The 20,055-nt window shown below is 36.8% G+C and overlaps 3 protein-coding genes across 7 annotated transcripts; 2 read left to right on the forward strand and 1 right to left on the reverse strand.

Moving 5' to 3' along the window:
- Positions 1 to 1,936: 1,936 nt before the first annotated feature.
- Positions 1,937 to 4,203, forward strand: LOC117214277 (UPF0160 protein MYG1, mitochondrial). 3 transcript variants are annotated; one of them, XM_033460252.1, is made up of 7 exons: positions 1,937 to 2,021; positions 2,109 to 2,281; positions 2,429 to 2,524; positions 2,598 to 2,831; positions 2,908 to 3,109; positions 3,449 to 3,624; positions 3,690 to 4,203. In XM_033460252.1, exons 2-7 carry the CDS (start codon positions 2,169 to 2,171, stop codon positions 3,865 to 3,867), a joined length of 999 nt encoding a protein of 332 aa, XP_033316143.1. In that variant the 5' UTR covers positions 1,937 to 2,021; positions 2,109 to 2,168; the 3' UTR covers positions 3,868 to 4,203. The 3 variants fall into 3 exon arrangements, with proteins under 3 accessions (XP_033316143.1, XP_033316142.1, XP_033316141.1); XM_033460251.1 differs by having other exon boundaries at positions 2,125 to 2,281; XM_033460250.1 differs by lacking the exon at positions 1,937 to 2,021 and having other exon boundaries at positions 2,028 to 2,281.
- Positions 4,204 to 4,227: 24 nt separating this feature from the next.
- Positions 4,228 to 9,836, reverse strand: LOC117214281 (cuticle protein 18.7-like). 3 transcript variants are annotated; one of them, XM_033460257.1, is made up of 4 exons: positions 9,541 to 9,836; positions 6,229 to 6,426; positions 4,777 to 5,097; positions 4,228 to 4,458 (listed from the first exon to the last, which is right to left on the reverse strand). In XM_033460257.1, exons 2-4 carry the CDS (start codon positions 6,238 to 6,240, stop codon positions 4,261 to 4,263), a joined length of 531 nt encoding a protein of 176 aa, XP_033316148.1. In that variant the 5' UTR covers positions 6,241 to 6,426; positions 9,541 to 9,836; the 3' UTR covers positions 4,228 to 4,260. The 3 variants fall into 3 exon arrangements, with proteins under 3 accessions (XP_033316148.1, XP_033316150.1, XP_033316147.1); XM_033460259.1 differs by lacking the exon at positions 9,541 to 9,836 and having other exon boundaries at positions 6,229 to 6,464; XM_033460256.1 differs by lacking the exons at positions 6,229 to 6,426; positions 9,541 to 9,836 and having other exon boundaries at positions 4,777 to 5,706.
- A 3,244-nt stretch (positions 9,837 to 13,080) lies between these two features.
- LOC117214339 (pupal cuticle protein-like) lies at positions 13,081 to 19,609 on the forward strand. The gene is made up of 6 exons (XM_033460351.1): positions 13,081 to 13,153; positions 13,670 to 14,085; positions 16,309 to 16,471; positions 17,412 to 17,459; positions 17,923 to 18,182; positions 18,563 to 19,609. Exons 1-6 carry the CDS (start codon positions 13,133 to 13,135, stop codon positions 18,765 to 18,767), a joined length of 1,113 nt encoding a protein of 370 aa, XP_033316242.1. The 5' UTR covers positions 13,081 to 13,132; the 3' UTR covers positions 18,768 to 19,609.
- The last annotated feature ends 446 nt before the right edge of the window (positions 19,610 to 20,055 follow it).

The following is a 20,055-nucleotide window of genomic DNA, read 5'->3' on the forward strand; positions in this document are numbered from 1 at the left end:
AAAAACCATATGTAAACTAGAAATTAAGAACATTGCTGTGTCCAAATACTAAATTGGTATAAATAACCATAGTTTGCACTGTCATTAACCAACACGAAAACACGAGCAAGTTTCCTAAATATCTTCGTTCAGAGGAAAATATCAGAATGTCGCTCGTAGCAATTTATAGAACTTGATAGTCAGACAACAGCCCCTGTCGACTTCCTTTAGTCAAAAGAGCGAATCACGTCTGTTCCTACGTTGCATCGATGGTTTTCACGATACAGTCATCGATGGAGTATTCCCTCTAGCGATTCAGCAATAAATCTAACGCGCATTGCTCAACAAATTACGAACGAATGTTCGTATCGGCTGGCTAGATGCAACTGCATGAGTAGATTAACAAGGATGTACAGTAACAAATAAAGAAAAGAATTTTGAGAAATACTCGAATCGTCGTGTCGATAAAATAATTTCTTAAAAAGATCGACGTGTTTTTGCGAATTTATTTAAATCTGTAGATCCATCGATTTTCGTTCTCCTTAGCAGAAATACGGTCCCTCGAACCGAAATTCCTAATACTAGTAAATAGACTGAGGATTTTTATGCATTTATTCGACATTTAAAGATACAGAAATATACGAATAATCAACCGTTTAAATACTTTCATTTAAATATTAAATATCATGTACATTCTATGTACATTTCCAGTCCTGTTTCAAACTTCTCCAATGTAATCCAATATAACGAAATTTCGAAATATTTTGTATCACACATACAATATATTCGTAAAAGGTTTTTATAACTCATCGAATACATTCACGAGCTATTCTTTTGGTTCATAAAAATGATGAATTTGCGTAAATATCCACAGTCTACAAATAAATGTATAAATAGACTCCGCATACACATATGTATATCATAAATATATATATTTTTACATGTGAATTTATCCCGTTACAGTTTTAGCGATTTTTTAGATAGGTAATCGCGACCGATAAGTGTGTAGAACGTTTAAAATATGGTTTCAAAGCGTGTACATTCGATGGTTTCTGTAAATATCCTGTGTCCCTCTGTAGAGTAACACGTTATCGATGTAAGAAGCCCTATACTGTGTTAATAATAATTGTGTACTACGTGCAATCTCTTGTTCGTCCATCTGCACGATAAGTTTTTTATTCTTTATTTATTTGTATCGATTTAGAACGTTTAGTTAATTGTTTTCTTTTCTCTTCCCTTTGATGTTCTCATATCGAGAGTGGCAACAAGATTTTTTTCCATCTTTATTTAGTATTGATCGCAGCACGATTAATCTAATCTTCGTTCCTAAATATGTCGATTATTCAATGATGGAGGAGGTAGCCCGAAATAATTGAATTTGATGAAATGTGTAATTTCGTATAATTAAATAACGATTGTAAATATAGTCATCTCTCAAACCACGATATCGTAATATTACTGTAGCTTAAAATAATAAAACACGTGAGAAATTATCTGTTTTCATATACCATGTCACCAAGGGAGATATATTTATTTTCCAATCTGCTAGTGAAATATCAATAAATACCTTTCGCAATTTCTTTGAATCCATTAAAATACCAGATTACACCTTTGTTCTAATAAGTATGTAATGAACATATTTATTTGAATAATATTTATATTATCAATATTATAATACTATAAATATCAATATTTATTTAGTAAAATATCTAATTCTACAGAAAATATTTTTTCCACGTAATAATACACATTTTTTCTCAAATAAATATATAAATAATGTGTATCCGAATACTAATAACAATAAAGCACACGTATCATTCGCATGGAGTATGTAATTTTAAATGTCTTATTATTGTAAACACGTGCGTACGCAAGCGTAGCGTGTGTAGCTTCTGATTGGTCAAGCGTAACGCACGTAGCCTCTGATTGGCTGATACACAGTATTGTCCTTTTAATTGATTATCAATTTTTAATCGGTTGTACACGTGCGAAATTAAAGAAATAGGATTCTTTTGTGTATCACGAGCATTGTTTACGTCACGGTGAGAATATAATTTAATTACTGACGTGATTAGTGCTTGGATATGATTAAGTATATCTCTGGAATAATTCCGCGACTCTTTACGAAGCTATCTGTTCCACCAGGTAATATAACCTATACGCGAACGACATCGCAGAAATTCGTGACAATGGCTAAAAACGTGAAAATCGGAACACACGATGGCACTTTTCATTGTGACGAAACTCTTGCTTGCTTCATGTTGAAGACGCTGCCCAGATATAAAGATGCAGTTATAGTGAGGTAAGATATAGAGCTATTTAGTGTAATCAGATTTTCTTATGGAGTTATATGGGGCAATTTGAAATGAGAATGTTATTACGAATGAGAAGTATGCAGGAAGTATGCATAAAGGAGAGAATTAACATAGAGTATCGAATGTACTTGTAGATCACGCGATATGAATATTTTAGATACATGTGATATTGTGGTCGATGTTGGTGGAGTGTATAATCCTTCCAAGCATCGTTACGATCATCATATGAGGTATGACCTGTTTTTTAATCATTTTGGTATAAAGCTAATAACATAGAGTTCATTCCTTTAATTTATGAGTCAGAGATTTCAACGAGTCAATAAGCACAGTAATAAAGAAGCCAGGTTACGATTCGACGATAAAACTGAGTAGCGCTGGTTTGATTTATTGCCATTTTGGCCATGAGATTATCAAGCATTTGATTCCACAAGCAAATGAAAGCGACGTAGAATTGATTTTTAAATATGTTTATGATACATTTGTTAAGGAAGTTGATGGTATAGATAATGGAGTTCCCATGTTCAACGAGGAACCTGTGTAAGTGTCCAATACTATTGTTGCACAGTTAAGATATCATTATATTAAATTACTTACAGTGTGTTGTCCATTTTAGATATCATATCAGTACAGACTTATCATCCCGTGTGACATTCTTAAATCCTGCATGGAATAGCAAGGATATTAATGTTGATAGTCAATTTTTGAAGGCAGTTGAATTAACCGGTCATGAATTAGTGCAACGTATTAATTATGTCGCAAATGTTTGGTTGCCTGCTAGGTCCATTGTGCAGGAAGCTATTGACAAACGCTTTGAGGTGAATAAAACAAGGACTTTACAGTTTATCAGTGTTTACCACTTTGTAATTAATAATTGCACTATTAGAGATATTGTAACAAATCATTGTGCATCTTCGAGGTGACATTTGCATAGATTTGAATAGAATAACATTCTGTTTGAATAGAGTTCAAGCATTAGAATACATGGCCATTGTTAGTTGTATAAAAATGTATCATAGGCATTTCCTTACTGCGATATTATGCAAGAGAAGATTCCTTTCTCTCTTATATGTTAACATAAAAATATATCCTACCAAGCCTTTCTGTTATACAATTTAAAGACATGTTCAAAGAAAAGCTATGATAAATATCTGCAGGTTGACCCTAGTGGCGAAATTGTAGAATTATTGCAATTTGTACCATGGACTCAGCATCTTTATGAGATAGAAAGAGAACAAAATGTACAGCCACCGTTAAAATTTGTAATTTTTGGAAGTAGTGATAGCTATAGGGTTCGAGGCATACCTATAAGACCTAACAGTTTTGTGTGCAGGTATTTATTCAAACGACAACTGGATTATTTTTGAAGCTTTTAACGTACATTATATTGTTTTGTAGGCTGTTTTTGCCAAAACCTTGGGGAGGTTTGCGCAATGAGGAGCTTGCAAGCGTCTCTGGAATCAAAGATGTTATTTTTGTTCATTCAAAACGATTCATCGGTGGCCATCTAACCAGAGAAGGAGCGATAACGATGGCACGCAAAGCTCTTGAGCTATCTGATAATAAATTCAATTAGGAACAATTACATTTTAGGATTTCAATTGATCGAACGTAAATTCCGTATTTTATATAACGTTTCGTGTACTTAAAACAGGTCCAAAGTATTTTAAGGGCGAAGACAATGCACAAAAATAAATAATAATTCGTAAACAGATTATTTATTATGCGAATCCATCGTATTAGGTCATACAAAGATAGCACGATACTTTCGCTGCCTTATTTCACACATATAACATTCAGTTGCAATTTTTACGGTATTTAGTAAAAAAAATCCAGAACAAAGACAGTCGATCATTTTACAGAATTATTCGTCCATTTCATATTCAAATAGTCCAAATATTGAATAAATTGAAAAAAATTATTTTAGAGTTGCGTCGTTATCCTTTCCAAATATTCCTCTCAGTGGCAATCAGAGATTTTCAACAGTTTTTGCGGCCGCATCAGCGTGTGCTGCAAAATGAGCTACCTTCGCTCGAACAACTTCCGGAGTGTCCACTACTCTACCATCAGGACCAAGGGGAGCACCATATCCAAATCCATAAGCATAAGGTGTTGAGGCGTAAGCCAGGGCACCGTATGGATAGAGTCCTAGATTCTTCGCAGCCTCCTTCAACATAAAAAAATGATGGAAAGTCAAATATTAATAATACTATACATTTTTCGGCTTGAAACGAAACATTTACTTTATTAGTAAATGAAGGGAATATATTTGTAAAAAAAAAAAAAAAAACAATGTAAGATTCTGCTCTTATTCTCACGAGTGTTTAAAAATTCCTTTGCAAATTTAAAATATTTCTAAAGAAGAGGAAAGAAAACTTTTAAGTACAGATCCTTGAACTTTTCCAAGGACTTTCTTCTCCATTAATACCAAAAAGACTGAGTCGTTGATTTTTCAGATTTAAAAAAACTAATTGCTCGTAATTACCAATGCGTGAGCAGTCAAGTGAGCAGCTTTCGCCTGCGCGACCTCAGGTGTATCGACGACACGACCATCGGCGCCTATGGGCGCACCAGGTGCAGGTGCATAAATACGTAACAGAGCCGGCACGTGAGCATAGCTGAGTGTGTTCCTGGCCGCCTCGTACGCCTGAGTCGCGAGGTGCGCTGCTTTCGCCTGTGCCACTTCCGGCGTGTCCAAAACGTGGCCGTCGTAGGCTAATGGCACTCTGAGGTAGCTGTAAGGTATCACTGGAGCCACGTATCCGGGCTCTGCGATGGCCAGGGTGCAGATTGTAGCGAAGATGATCTGCAATTTGAAAAAGTACTTTGACATTTTATTCTGTTAACCGAAGAAGATACAAATTTTAGTTTGTTAACTGCAATTTTTATAATTGTAACCGTAGTTTAATATTAATTAGGTCAGAGTTTGAAAGAGCAAGGTTGATGGAAATGGAGTTATGGTGGAAAATGAATTCAGTGAAGCGTGTCTTTGCGTGTGAGGCAACGTGTATTTTTCAAAAACTCCAAGCATAATTAGAAATAGAATAACGAGCAGCAAAGAAGGTTCCTTGTAGTTGAATTAATTCGGTGGGATGTGATTTAGCGTTTAATAGTTTGAAGCATAGTGAAGATAATTAGGTAAGAGGCGTTAAAGAAACAAGTTAATGGAAAAGTGTGATGAAGCGTGGAAAGAACTTTTTTATGGTTGGTTTGACGACTGAGCAGGCATACGAATTGCAACTGTTCATATAAAGAGGCTCCTGTTAGAACGTGGGATGTTAGTATGTCAATGACGAAGAAACCTAGTGACACGGAAAAACTCGGTTAGTTATTAATAAGTAACGATTGCAGATTCCTTTTTTTTTTCGATTTTCATGGTCAAAAAACTAATTATTTAATACGTAACAACTTTTTATAGTAATTAATATTCAGTGTACCGATTTTTCTAGTAATAATTGTAATTTTGCAGCAATAGCAATTTAATTTCTCTATTCGTTTAATTTAATTGAGAAAAATTGCGTGTACCTAAATTATCGTTAATAATAGTAAGAAAACGGTCTCGTTTCTAATTATCTAATAACAGATAAATAATCATTATATTTTAATAATATTTTAACGATCAACGTTCCAAAGTTAATAACGATCGATTTCTAGATCTATACAAGCTATCGAATTTTACAAAGAAAGATTTCTAAACCTACAAAGAGCTATTCATTTCTACGATAGTCAAAATCAAACACGTACACGATACTTGACCGATCAATCTTGCCCTAATTAACCAATTTTAAATTGACGTAAATTCAAGAATTATTTAACGAACTATTTTCTGCTCACAGTGCCCTAATCTGAACTACCACTTGTGCAATATCCTTTGAAAACATCCTCACCAATCATACTGCCACGACAAAAAGGAAAATCCCTGGATATCCATACTCACTATCGTTCTCATGGTTAGTCACGTGGAAAAGCGCTGCTGGCAGATAGAATGTGAATTTTCCAACCAGTACTCGCCCTAAAGTATCAACGGTGATGTGCTGCCCTGTCGAGCCACGGTGTCTCCTTTTATATAGGTGAATCTGGTAGGGAGTCGTCGACCCGTAGGAGGGGACCACACCCTGGGAAGCAATTGGTACACCTAAAGTGGTGACATTGACATTACTCTCTGGTCTGTCCGTCTCTTGTCTGCTCGTCTTTCAAAAGGATCTGTCGAGGTCAGGTGCAACTGGTGAACTTACTCCTTGGAGTCCGACAAAAATTGCCAACCATTCTCTTTTCTTATAAATGGTACGTTCGTTGTCCCAAGAAACTGATATCTTGGGCGAATAGCGATAATTTATATTATTAGACGGCGAATCCTCGTGCAAATTCATAACGTAGTTTCCCAATATAATTAGAAAAATAGAACTTAAACAGGAAATTCTATATATATATTTGTACATCTCCAAATTTGATTTTTCACTGGGTGTGTGATGTGGTTAAATTTGTGACGATTCGTAGGAGGTTTGGTATTTGTTATGTTACTTGTCAAGTACAATTAAATATTTTTACTCTGAATGGATTTTCCTGTATCTTTGAACGTTTTAAAAAAAAGGTAATTTTTCATTCGATCGCGAAATACACAAAGTAGTGCTTTTGATTTTATAGGGGGTGAGTAATAGTTACTCTATTTCTTGTACTTGTATTATTAATCGATATAAGTAAAGTATTTCAAATATTACGCGTAAGTATTGTAGCCACTAGAATACTTAATAGAATATTTAGAGTACTCTCATTTACGTGGAAAATTTCGATAAAATTCTCGCGTGGTATTAAGTATTCTACTTAAGTAAAATTATCTTTTGCGTATTTTGCGAGTGAAAAGAGATAATTGGAGAATTTATACCTTATACTTTATCTTTACTTTTACAGCTTGTTCGCTGCTGTACGTTTTAAATGATCGATTTTATCAATTCCATGGGTTATAAAGCATAAATTGATTTATAAACTATTTAGTACGGTGTTTTCAATACGAGTCGAGGGTAAGATATGATTCTTTTGTTATTTATAAGTCACTAAATATAGCTATTAAGAAAGTTGTAAAGTGAGTCGTTGAAGGGCTAATTGAGAATTCATGGGTAGGTGACAGTAGTTTAAGCATTTACCAAGGTAATACGCTTTAAGTAAAAATCACTGAAGGATACAAATAATTAAGTTACATTTCACTTTAAGAAAATGAATATTTCATTCTTTAATTTGAGAATATTTCATATCTGACAAATGTTTCGATACTTCGAACATTAAATTGATCGATTCGATACTTCTTTAAAAGAAAGTATTTGCATATGTAGAATTAAAAAAGTTTGCCTTCGTAAACAAATTTTTGAGTCACCACTTTAAAGAACTTTCTAGAACTATTATATTCTATAGTCTAATTGTACAATCTCTCGTACAAAAAATTGGAGAATCGTTATTTTAGGATGTCGATTTTAGAGTATCGATCCATTGTATGTATATTCACGGAATACTAATTTTATCGACAAATCCAAGTTTCGTGCGATTTTTCAAATTTTCTCAATTGTCCCAGCTTTTCCAATTTCCGAAATTTAATGTTCTATTATATTTCAGTCAGCGTCGTAAATTTTCACACCTTCGCGTAACACTTCGTAAGATGTAATCCGTACATTATGCTGAAACAAATCAACGATCGTTCCTTTAACTGCTCTCATATTCGCATTCTTTCCCACGATAACTATAATAATACAGATAATAGTCGATAATCGAGAGATACAAATTTTCGATCGAAAATGGGCGGGAAAATGTAAATAATGGAAGATCGCGTGCGATGTCGTAATCGAATCAATATCTCAATTATTATTCCGAGAAACAAGAGTACAACCTTGATATGTATGTAAGCCACGGATTCAGGGAAAGAACAGGGACGAAATGCAATTAAATGGGAAGAAGGGATAAAAGCAGAAGGAGTAGGAAAGGTAACTGATACGTTGATCAAGACGAAGGTCGTCCCGCGTCCTCGGAATAAACAATCGTACGTGATTGGAATGAAACCTTTCTTACCAATAAAATAAAAGAAAAAAAGAGAAAAGTGGAAAGATCGTAAAAAAGACATGTGTAAAATATTGGTTTGCTTTCGAAGTCGTATCTCTGTTTCTCTCACTGATTCTAGCGTAATGAAGTTATTGAAAATTTGCTTGGCGTTTTGTGTAGCATTAAGGAGCGTGTGAAAGAAGAAATTGAATTTTGGAAGATTTTATTGCTCAAATTTAGTACTAGCCAATATAACTTTTCTTAGTAATTGCGGTTAATGATTTAACGAATTTAATATTTGCGATGCTCGAATATTCTCGATGCTTGATATTGAAAATGGTAACTTTTTCAATGACGTAATGTTTCCAAATTCAACGTCCAATATCGAATATCGAACGATAGAATATAAAACCCAACGTCGAACAAAACTAAAACGTCCGATAGAATTTTTAAAATACAGGCTTGAGATATAAAATAAGATCTCTAGAAAACTAGCATCGATGTATAAGATATTCTTACATAAACCCATCCAAAGTTACATAAATTTGCTGCGATCGATCTAGTCTGAAAAACTGCACCCTACAGAACTAAAAAAACGCAAGAAACATACGAGACACGAGACAACGAAATCAGCAAAAAATCAATCCGTGCAACGACGTCGTATTGAAAAAGTGATTGCGCGATTCGCGTGAATTTCATAGCCAAACAATTCTGTTTTGCATAATAGACATTTTTCTATGGTCACGCACGTACGCTTTCGATCACGCATATAAAGTTCCGTTTTTTTTTTTTTTTTTCGATCATAGCTCTCCGATAGCAACTAAACTATCGATTGTTACAAAACTATTTAAGTAATTTTAAATTTGTTTTAGCGACATGCGTCTCAGGTATTGTTGTAATGTTTCGTTTTAACACTGTTTCAGGCGGATGAAATTTAGGCCTCTTTTGTGAAATTTTGAATAAAAGTCTTCTACTTCGTATCTTGCAACAGACACCATTGTTCACTTTGGTATAATTCGTACCGATCAATACAAAACTTCCGTCTGCACTTCCAACGCAGATAGCACGATACGATAAATTCCAAGAAAATGAAAACCGCTATTGTTCGCAAAAACTATTTGACTGTGACGTAACCAAATGTCATAATAAAAATGAATACTCCAAGTATCGAACATGCAGAAAATATTCCAATTAATAAATAATTTTAAGCATTTTAAACACTCACCGCTATTCTGCACGAAAGGAAGACGCAGCGTTCAGAAAATGCGGAGAAAATCGCGTAGATCGCGTAGTATGTGGCGTGGGCGGCGCAGTAATGCATAGATGGATAGATACGTTGAACAAAAGCCCTTTCCACGGGATTCCAGGGGATCTCGTCACGCGGCATTGTTTTTAATCAGCGGCTATCCACGCTAACCAGCTAAGGGTCTCGCTAAACGTTCGTCGTGGTGCCATTAATTGGCACGCTGTGCTCGTTGCGTGGGCGGTGGCGCCTGATTCAGCCAAGAAGAACGGGAAGCAAGCGTAAACGTAATAACGATACACGTTGTGCGAACGTTGCGCCAGGTTTGGTGTCATTCGACCGAGGCCACGTGCAAATCGTACATTGCTTCGGAGATTTGCCAACAATTAAATTTGGTGGTTGCGATAAATTTCACTGGCGGGTACTGTAGCAAAATCCTTCCATCAAACGTTCAAAATGTTCCAATATCTCCACTTGTAAGGAAAATCATTCTCCAAAATCAAGAAAATTCAAAACGAATCGATACTCGAGTTTCCGCTGCGATTAAGTGACCGCAAATTTTAAGACGCGCGTAAAGTTCTCGTGAAAAATTCAAAACAAACTGCCATCGAAATCCAAGCTGTAGCCAAATGACGCGAATCAATGTGCGATAACAGCGAAAGAATTTATCGAAGCCTTCGTTGGAATCCGAGGGAGAACGTGACTTCCTCCTTCCTGATACAGGATCATTCTCGAACACTATGGGACGATTAGGCGTGTCACTAACCCGCTACACATTTGCCTGGACGAGGCCAGGGACGGTTGTCGACAGGGAATGCCTGTTGCACGTATCGAGCATCGACATTCACTCGATTATTTACGCTGCTCTGCATCCAGCAGCGCATGTCATAAAAGACGGACTAAACTTCGTTTCGATTGGCATTCGGACATGACAAGAAACTCAAAAAAGCGTCATGATCTTTTTTGTATCCGCGTCTATTTCGAATAGCAAATAAGAAATTATTTAGTTTTTGCGACGTTACGTAATGGTAATCGAGGAATTCGGTTGTCAGAGAATGTCGAAGAAAGGCGTATCTTGGATCTGATGAGGTTTTGTAGGCGAATAAAAAATGGACAGGTGATTGAACTTTTTAAGAATCAAATTGGAACGTCGTTTCAGGATATTTGGGAATTACATCGGTATATTCGGTATTTCGTCAGATTGATTTATATAGAAAAATTGGGAATTTCAATAGAAATTTTAATTAGTTACTCGAGAAACTAGTCTAAATTTCCCATTTTCGTTAGTGTCCGTGCTATTGATATTCCACCTAATATTCGTCGTCGCTGGGAATTTTATCAATGTTAACGCGATGAATATATATTTTATCAACACGAACCAATGATTCAATTACAATAGAGCTTCGAAAGACAGAGACAACCGCTCCCCTTGATGGTTTATTGATCCTCGCCCCTATGGCTTGTCATATCGCTGTACTCTATTGATGGAATATAATAATACCGTGATTACGATGATTGATAGGTTCAGATACAGCCACTAGGATAATCCACGTTAAGTGGCGAATGCGTGCCGCGTGCTGCTGATAGAATAATCTCGTTAAAGCTGGATTTTAACTTAATCTCTCGAGGGGTTTTAACCTGTGACTGCAACGCAGACATTTCGTCGTCGAATTATGTACATATTTGGAAAAATCGTATTTGAACGTTTCTCTAAATTATAAAAATGAACGAAAGATATTAAAACAGACAAATAAAGGAAGAAAATTCAGAAAAATCTACGAAAAATAGCTCAAATAATTACAGAGTTAGAATCTCGCTCTCAATTCTCTTCCTGCCCTCGTTTTAATCGAGTTATTGACATTGACGCGAGATCATTAATATTACGTTAATCACGGTTGCGTATCAATATCGATTACTCAAGCAAGCGTCGCTGGTTGGAAATTTCTTCGTCATGGTTTCTCGAATTCTTTCGTCCCCCGGCAATCGTGCGTGAAATATCTGGTTTACACAGAATCTCGGTATCAATTACTCAACAACGATATTTCTACGATCGTTTCGACCAACGACTGCCGTTCGCGACAATTCTATTTTTACGAGACATAAATTATATATCATTTTCATCTGTGTTTTTTATTTACCTATATCTTTCTTTCTTTTACGTTAATTTGCGTATTATTTCATTAATTCCATAATTAGTGAAAATAAAATTGTGTGGAATTTTTTGGAGTGTTTAATAAATTTAAATGAAATTTATCATTTGACAAATCTTTTACACAGAAAAACTATGCGATAACATTCGCACAGAAAAATTGCCAGCCGAAAACGATTGCTGATAACAACTACTGTAGCATAATAATAAAGCAATAATTTATTGCACAAACCTATACTGTATTATAAGAACGGAAAGAATATTTGTACTTGTACTTGTCCGTATCAGAATTGAATTGCACGCTGATCAGTCAGGTCCCATGGCTTGCGCCATTTTCATTGGTAGCAGGCCACGTATAATCAGTGGAAAATGATTCCATCGTAATGAACTTGTCCCAATTAGGCTGTGGACGCTCGTTAGAAATGATTGTTCGAGCACTGGGTGTCATTGTTCTGCGTTTCGCAAAGTATAATTGCCCGAGGGCTTATTAAGAACTCGGGCGTAGCTATACGTGATGGAATCTCGCAGAATTTGCATCGAACGCCACGTTCGACGATCTCTCGATTCGTTATTGACCATAAGCACCGCGTAAAATTAGCAAACAGAGAAATTTGGTCCCATGCAAAATGGATAAAGTGGACTAATTGGTTCTGTATTGCGCAAGGAAGTGGATAATTATATTTACGCGTAAATTGTTACTATCGAAGCAAAGCTTACCCTAAAACACAAGTAAATCGGTCGTTTTTCAATTTTTCGTACTTCTCCGTCGAGTCACCTTTTTGTAAACTATGAAAATGCAACACCAACTACTTAAAATATCCCGAGAAAGCCAAAATCCATTCGATGAAGCAACGTTCGCCTCAAGATCCAAGCAAATCCGTCGTTCTTCGATTCTTCATATTTTTCCATCGAGCGAGCCCTGTATAAATCGCGAGAACCAACCCCAATTAATACAAAATTCCATTTGATTTCATCAATGCTGACCGATGCAAAGTTTCCATACGACCAACCCTGGCCAACATAAATTTTCAATTTAACCAGCCCTAGTCAGGCAAAATTCTCAACAGACCAACCCTAATTTCTCTTTCGATCGCTATGGATCTCTCCGGTGAGAAATTGACGCAACAAATCTTATCCCATCCATTTCTTCTATCGCTGTTGATTTCTTCTGCCGATCTCTGTATCGGTTCGCTGTCGATCGATCGCACGACTCTCTTTTCCCGCGTTGCCAAACAGAAATGTCTCTCCCCACCCATTATTATGTGAAAATCAAGCGGAACGCGTGCGTGTGCGCGCGCGGATATTTCACGTACACCGGCGTGTCCGCTTGTTTAGCTGTTCTAAGTGGGCGCCCGTATTGTTCCACGACTATATAAGGTGTACCACGGACCGTTCGACCAGCAGAAAAGCATCAGGTCGTGGATCATGGCTAACATGAGGCTCCTCGTGAGTAACGACCATAACATTACACGTTTCGTAGAGTTTCGAGTAGCGGCAGACAGTTTGTAGATCACTATCGTATCGTCGTTGGTGGACTGCGGATGTTTAGGCATCTATGGGGAAATAAAAGTATTTCGTTCGTTGCAATACTTGGAGGATGAAGCTATTTCGGTTTCACTCCTTTGATCTTGCTGTAAAAGACGTGCATTTTTATTCACATCCGCAGTCTAGCTATGGCGTTCGGTTCGAATTCGAGAAATTCGCGAAGATATTAAGATCAAGTTTGGTTTCGATAGACGACGACCAGATTCAGTTGATTTTTCCGCGCAAAACTATCGTGTCCCTCGTCGCAATCTTAAAATTGATGCAATCGTATCCTATCGGCCAAGACTAACAACACTTGGAACAAACATAAATTTACAATTGCGAAGCGTATTTTCTTCTCAAATGATCGAATCGCTCTGATATTAACGTTTCTTCGCTTTCCTTCTTTCCATGTTCAAATATTTTCTCTCGTTTCAGCTTCCTTTCTCGTGTCTCGTCCTCTCGGCGTCCGCCACTCCAGGCTACACAGCCTACGGGGCAGCGTACCACGGTCCTCCAGCACCCCTGGCTCACGATGGAAGGGTGGTCGACACACCGGAAGTGGCTCACGCCAAGGCAGCTCACCTAGCAGCTCACGCAGCCGAAGCTGCCAAAGCTGCTCCACTCGGCTACGGCGATTATTCCGATGGAAAATACGAAGACTACAGTGGCAACTACGTAGCCGCGACTCAGAACATCTACCACGGTCCGCCCGCGCCCTTGGCTCACGACGGAAGAGTAATCGACACACCGGAAGTGGCGCACGCCAAGGCTGCGCATTTGGCAGCTCACGCTGAACAAATTTCGAAGATCGCTCACCTCGCTTACGCTGACCCTTATCCGCAATCGCATTGGTGATAATGGGAAATGAGTCGCTATACTCGGCGCCACTGATGACAGAATCGTTGAAATTTTTTGGAGAAACAGCAAGGGATGGGAGAAATTTGAAAAAGAGGGAAAATTGTCAAATATTTGTAATATGTCGTTCTTTTGACAAAGTCGTGGATTAATTGGTATTTCTGGGTTTTAATTTACACTCTGTTGTCGGTGTGCATTTTTCGGAGTTCTGTTGATGGAATTGTTTATAATAGTCCAATTTTTCTAACCTCGTAAAGGGGTTGTGTATCATATAATGGAAGGGAGGGTTCTTTTGTAAGGTAGATGTAGATCGTGCATCGCAAGGAGGATGTTTTGTTATGTTGGTGAAATATTTTCATTAAAGATTGCAAGTATTTAACGGACATTTTATCGTTATTGTATTTTCTATCTAATCCTGTTTCCCTTTTATACCTTGATGTTCTATGAAATTTGCATTTTGCTCCTGGTTATTGCGTTCATATTAAAACAAAAAAATTGATATCTACTCGGATTCGATAAAGATTTGTTCCTTTACTTACAAATCATAAATCAATGCCAAAATAGATTGTTTCGTAGATGGTATCTGTGCACCCTTGTCGTTTCAGTCAAGTGTCCACGAATTTACGAGTAATATATAGAAGATGAAAACAATCTGGTGTGTATTGTAAATGGATTCTTGAAGTAACTATACCTACTGTACTTAGGTAGAACTCAAATTTATTCAGCATATGATAACGTAAAGATATACTATTGTAGAGTGCAAAACAGGAATAGACAAATAAAAGTCAGTTTACAGCGAGCTACAGCCAGCTGGTATCTTTCATCCGACTTATCTTCATCCGACGAGTCTTCAAAGTGTCTTAAACTTAAAGACTTCGACCATTCGTAAATTTGCCAAATCTTTTGCCCCAGTGGACGCTGGATGATACGTTGTATACTTTGATATCCTGCTGAATTTTACGCTTTCGTTGCACTTCTTTCGCCAATCGTTTCATACAAATTTGGCACGAATAAAATTGTATAAAATACATAAATGTATTTTACAAATAAGATGATATTGTAAATGAAAGTAACTTAGAAATAAGAGTAATTTGCAAATATAACGTATTTGCTAAATGTTACTTACAGGTTGCCAATAAGATAAAAAGTACGTATCAAAATATACGTGAATTACTACGTATTATTACTTGGTAAGCTTTGCTACGATTCAGAACAGAAGCGGATCTTGTTGAAACATTTACCCACGTATAAAATACACATTTCATTCAAAATCTCAGTTTTATAGACGAACATAAATAATTTGTAAAAAGAACGCACGGATACGTAACATTATAATTTGCTTTCGTTTAGAATGTGAAGCAAATGTTATTAATTAGGGTAGACCGAGGCGAATCGGATTATAAAAATGTAAAAACAGATTTTAATCAAAATTTGTATATGGAAACATTTTTTGCAATGATCTAAGAAAACAGTATAATTTGTTTTCACTTGCAATAATAAGCAATTACCAGGTGTTGTCTATTGTCCTTTATGAAATAATTAAATTTATAACAAGCTCTCTCTCTCCCTCTCTCTCATTTTGATTTAATTATATACTGCGTAAGAAACTGGTGTTCGGCATGGCACGTCCCGACCACGTTTGTCTGTCGTTATCAAAGCGTTGGCGACAAGCTCGCGCAGTTCCGCTCAGGTCAGCACGCGAACAATGCGCGATGGTGGTCTTTGAACCGGCACCAACTGTCGCAACTCGGTTCGTTATTTCAAAAGAAAGAAAGAAGGGGAGAAAAAAGCTTGGAGTAAAGAACCCAATGCACCGGTTGTGACGCCGCGTGACAACACGCGGGATCGTAAGAGGTGGGTGAACACGGAATGGGCGACGATCGATGGAATTCGTTTCGTCCACTTGCTGTGGGCACACGATGAAATATCGCTCGGAGGATATAGAGAGTGAAATGCTTCTGAAACACGTTGTCGCCTCGTGTTACGTACCTATGCAAACTATACCTGTTTTTGTAATTGCCCATTCTGTCATTCTTTGGAAATTAGGATAGAAATACCTTTCAGATTTTTCGATTTCCCGTGAAATATTAAGAAACTACGTGTGGATACAGAAGATACAGAAAGCACGAGGAAATCAAAATATTACAGAACATTGCAATGCTAAGATAATTGTACAAAATTAATTTTGCTTAGTAGAATCAGTTATACGATAAAAACAGTGTTCATTTCTTGACGAAATCCAATCGATGGGACACGCACTTTCTGACCAGCACTTCACTTCTTACGAAAATGTACGAAAATGGCTCGATGACTGGTTTGCCTCAAAAGATCGACAGTTTTTTTGGCGTGGCATCCGCCAATTGCCAGACAGGTGGGAAAAATGTATAGCTAGCGATGGGCAATACTTCGAATAAAATATTTTTAATCATTTTCATACAATAAACGTGTATTTTCTATACAAAAATTCCGGTTTCATATTTACATGCCTGGTACTTTTCGGAATAATTATGAATCGTGCAGAATACGATTCGTGATAAAAGAAAAGTTTAATAACAGCAGAACAAATTTCTTGGAGACGGGAATTCTTTAGATATGTCTTCGCAAATTCAAAGTAAATGCTTGAAAATGATACTCTACGATTCTCGACGTGTATCTTCCTATGCGGACGTTCGAGTCTCCAATTCATTTGTAGCCGTAACTTTCGTGCTTGTGCGGGCGTCAAAGTCTCCAGTCAGACTCAATAGAGTTTTCATCACCATTTTTTTCATTGTTCCCCAAGCTTCCAAAGATATTGAAAAAATTCTACGATGCTTATCGATATCCTCGCTACGTTATACAGCCGTGTAATTTGTTCGATTATTACATCAAACATTTTAAACTTTTTTTCCATAAAAATAAGGAAAAATATATATGTCGATCTAATAACAAGATTAATTCAACTACACAACAATCGTAAGCAACGAAATTAATAAATTTTTAAATGACATATTCCATGAATTTGGTGGCCACTTTATTGAAAATGTATCGAGAACGTTGTGACTGCATCCGCGATGACGTGCGTGTCCACGTCTCGCGCATAGCGTCGCGTCGAGGCAAGTTTTATTCCTGACGAGGTTACGGGACACACGATGTCATTGTTAATGGCTGGTAAATGTTACAGAGCTGGGCAAGGCAACGTTTAAAGCAGAGCATTTTTCTGGGTGTGGTTGTATACCCTGTTGTCGCGCATGGGGTGGGGCACGCGACGACGCCCTGTACCCCTATAAATTCGACGATAGCAGATTGTGGAAGTCATAATGCGGATCACAAGCTCTGTCGATAGTCGCTGGATCGACCTGCGCTGAGCTTCGACAACATGTTCCGATATATTGTGAGTATTACGTAATTTTTTTATCTTTAATTTTAGTTGAATTTCTGGTACAAATGACTTTGGAAGGCTCGAATGTTTTTTGCATTGCTTTTCGATGGGTTTGAGCATTCACTTTTTGGTTTGTCTGTTTGATTGAAATTTTACACCTGCATTTCGTTTCTTACAGGGATTTTTCTTTCGAAAAATGCGTATGTGTGTTTTTGGTGGAAATCATCGTGGAAAGTGATTATTTTTTGTACGCTTTTTCAAGTAGACTCGGATATATTTTTGAGAATTTTGTTTCATTCTTTCTTTTCTAACGCAATTTGACGTTCCTTTCCTTTCCTTCTCTTTCGGAGATTTATTTTGAAGCGTACGTGCTTCAGTTTCTTGTTAGAGGGAATTTAGATAGCACATGTTTCTCAGGGTAAAAAGTCAAAATAAAAATATATGTATTCTATAAGTGAATTTCGCTTTCTTTCAGATTCTGATTTCTATTATTTTGAACGTGGCCTACTGTGCGCCACAGTGGTACGGAGGAGCCTATGGTGGTCACGCGGCTCCAGCCCCATTAGGAGCAGATGGACGAGTTGTAGATACTCCAGAAGTTGCTCAATTGAAAGCAGCTCATTTAGCTGCTTTGGCTGATGCAAATGCGAGGGCACCCAAGGGACCTGGTGTTGCCGGTCCTTACCCCGGCCCTGCTGGTTCCTACGCACCTGGAGGCTATGCTCCGCATTACAGGTTTTGCATATTGTCTCATAGAACAGGAATTTCTCTCTCTCTTTCTATATATATACATATATATATATAAAAATATATATATATTCTCTACTATTAGGAAGAGAAAGTAGGAAGACAGTGAAAAAATTCAGATATTCTTGTTTCTGGCCATTTGAAAATTGGAATTTTCTATAGAAATCAAACTTTAGTTAGAATATTATAGTATTGCTTTATTGTACGAACAAATACATATTCTACTTTGCACTAAGCGAGTATAAAATTCTAGCGTGACTGTTATTTTAAATATGGAATTGGTTTGAAGTTTCATTCAACTCTTGTTCCTTGTTACATCGTCTTGTCCTACGTACTATTATTATTAAGAAAATTAATTTATTTTCCAGTGGACCACCAGCTCCTCTCGGACCAGACGGCCGCGTGGTAGACACACCGGAAGTGCAGCAAGCAAAGGCAGTCCACTTCTCCTTATACAATGCGGAGGCTCAAAAAGCTCCAGCCGGTCCAGCTGCTCCTAATCCGTCATGGAATCCTGCGGGTGCTCCCTGGAATCCCTCCTGGAATGCTGGCAACAATTGGAATCACTATTAAACTGGCGTTGATCGCCGCAGAAGAAGAATCAAGCTGACAGAAAATATTCACATTCGTCCATTGTTATCGATGATTCGAGAGAATTTGAAAAAAATCCCCTTGAGTCGTCGAATTTCAACTACCTCCAATGAGTTTTCACTTCGACAATCAACGAAATATTTCTCTCGGAATTTTTCTATAACGTCTTCCGTATCTTTAAGCTCTCTTCCTTCTAGCTCTCTCCCTTTTCTGTGATTCTGTGTTTCATCTACCTCTTGATCGTCTGTTTTTCGCCCGGACCTCAACGAATTTTAGTATCGTTACTGATTAGAAATTATCGACTCATCAGATCATATTACAGAGACGATAAGTTTGCTTAATAGAATTTCGTACAAGTTTCGTACACTTTTAATACAGTTAAATGCAAGTGAAAAATTGTTGTCGAACTTTGAGAAACGATGTATGCAAATGTGCACGGAAAGCGAAATCGACACGTGTGTTTATCGTCGAATGGAAATGAAATAACGGTGGTCTGTACCGTTACAGATATTATCGAGATAAAAATGTCCTCTTGTCACATTCCTCTTCAAGGTGATCTCTTCATCGCTTTCGCACTCGTTAGTCAAGGAAAGTTTGCGTTTGCGTGAGAATTAACCTTTGCACGTGAACTATTCATAGATATTATTCAATGCTATCGTGTTTTCCCTCTCTTTTTTTTTTTAAATAATTACAGCGATACATATACGTTTGTAAATTATCGTGCGTGTACATAACGGAGAAACGATTGTAACATGAATGAAACGAATAAAATGCAGCGAAATGTTTTGCTGAAACAAGCAAGATTAAAAAGTCGCTCTTCTTAATTGCAAGAAAATTTTTATTGCGTTTCAAAATGCTTATATTTTTTAATTGTGTTTCACTTTCTGGTATATTAATCGATTTCTCGAATATCTTGGAAAGTCAAATTAATTGAACTAGTTGTGACTATAAATTATAAAAACAATTATTAAGTTATAAGAGAGTTACCAATTTATGCAAACGGTCATTCAATAATAAAACAGTTATGAAATTATAAAACAGTGATCAAATTATTAAAACGGTGATTAAAGATTAAAATAAGAGTAATCTAAGAGGAATTGAAATTATTAACAAGGATCGAAATGTAATATTTCATTCTTTTGAAAGAAAAAGACATTTACAGAATGCAGTGGTATGTTATTGGGAAATAAGTAGCCATAAAATTATTCATAAAATAGTCAAACGGTGGTAGACGGTTAAGAACTGTTTAAAAGTTGTACGACACTGACAT

Source organism: Bombus bifarius, unplaced genomic scaffold, assembly GCF_011952205.1.
Source record: "Bombus bifarius isolate JDL3187 unplaced genomic scaffold, Bbif_JDL3187 scf7180000009200, whole genome shotgun sequence".
NCBI classification, from domain to species: Eukaryota; Metazoa; Arthropoda; class Insecta; order Hymenoptera; family Apidae; genus Bombus; species Bombus bifarius.

Bases quoted from the DNA above. Each gene is read 5' to 3' on its own strand.
- LOC117214281 (XM_033460256.1), bottom strand. From the start codon at position 5,124: ATGTCAAAGTACTTTTTCAAATTGCAGATCATCTTCGCTACAATCTGC. The intron at 4,459-4,776 runs GTAATTACGAGC...TTTATGTTGAAG, and splicing joins ACTTGACTGCTCACGCATTG to GAGGCTGCGAAGAATCTAGG.
- LOC117214339 (XM_033460351.1), top strand. From the start codon at position 13,133: ATGGCTAACATGAGGCTCCTC. The intron at 13,154-13,669 runs GTGAGTAACGAC...CTCTCGTTTCAG, and splicing joins TGGCTAACATGAGGCTCCTC to CTTCCTTTCTCGTGTCTCGT. The intron at 17,460-17,922 runs GTGAGTATTACG...GCTTTCTTTCAG, and splicing joins ACAACATGTTCCGATATATT to ATTCTGATTTCTATTATTTT.
- LOC117214277 (XM_033460250.1), top strand. From the start codon at position 2,064: ATGATTAAGTATATCTCTGGAATAATTCCGCGACTCTTTACGAAGCTA. The intron at 2,525-2,597 runs GTATGACCTGTT...TTTATGAGTCAG, and splicing joins CGTTACGATCATCATATGAG to AGATTTCAACGAGTCAATAA. The intron at 3,110-3,448 runs GTGAATAAAACA...AAATATCTGCAG, and splicing joins CTATTGACAAACGCTTTGAG to GTTGACCCTAGTGGCGAAAT.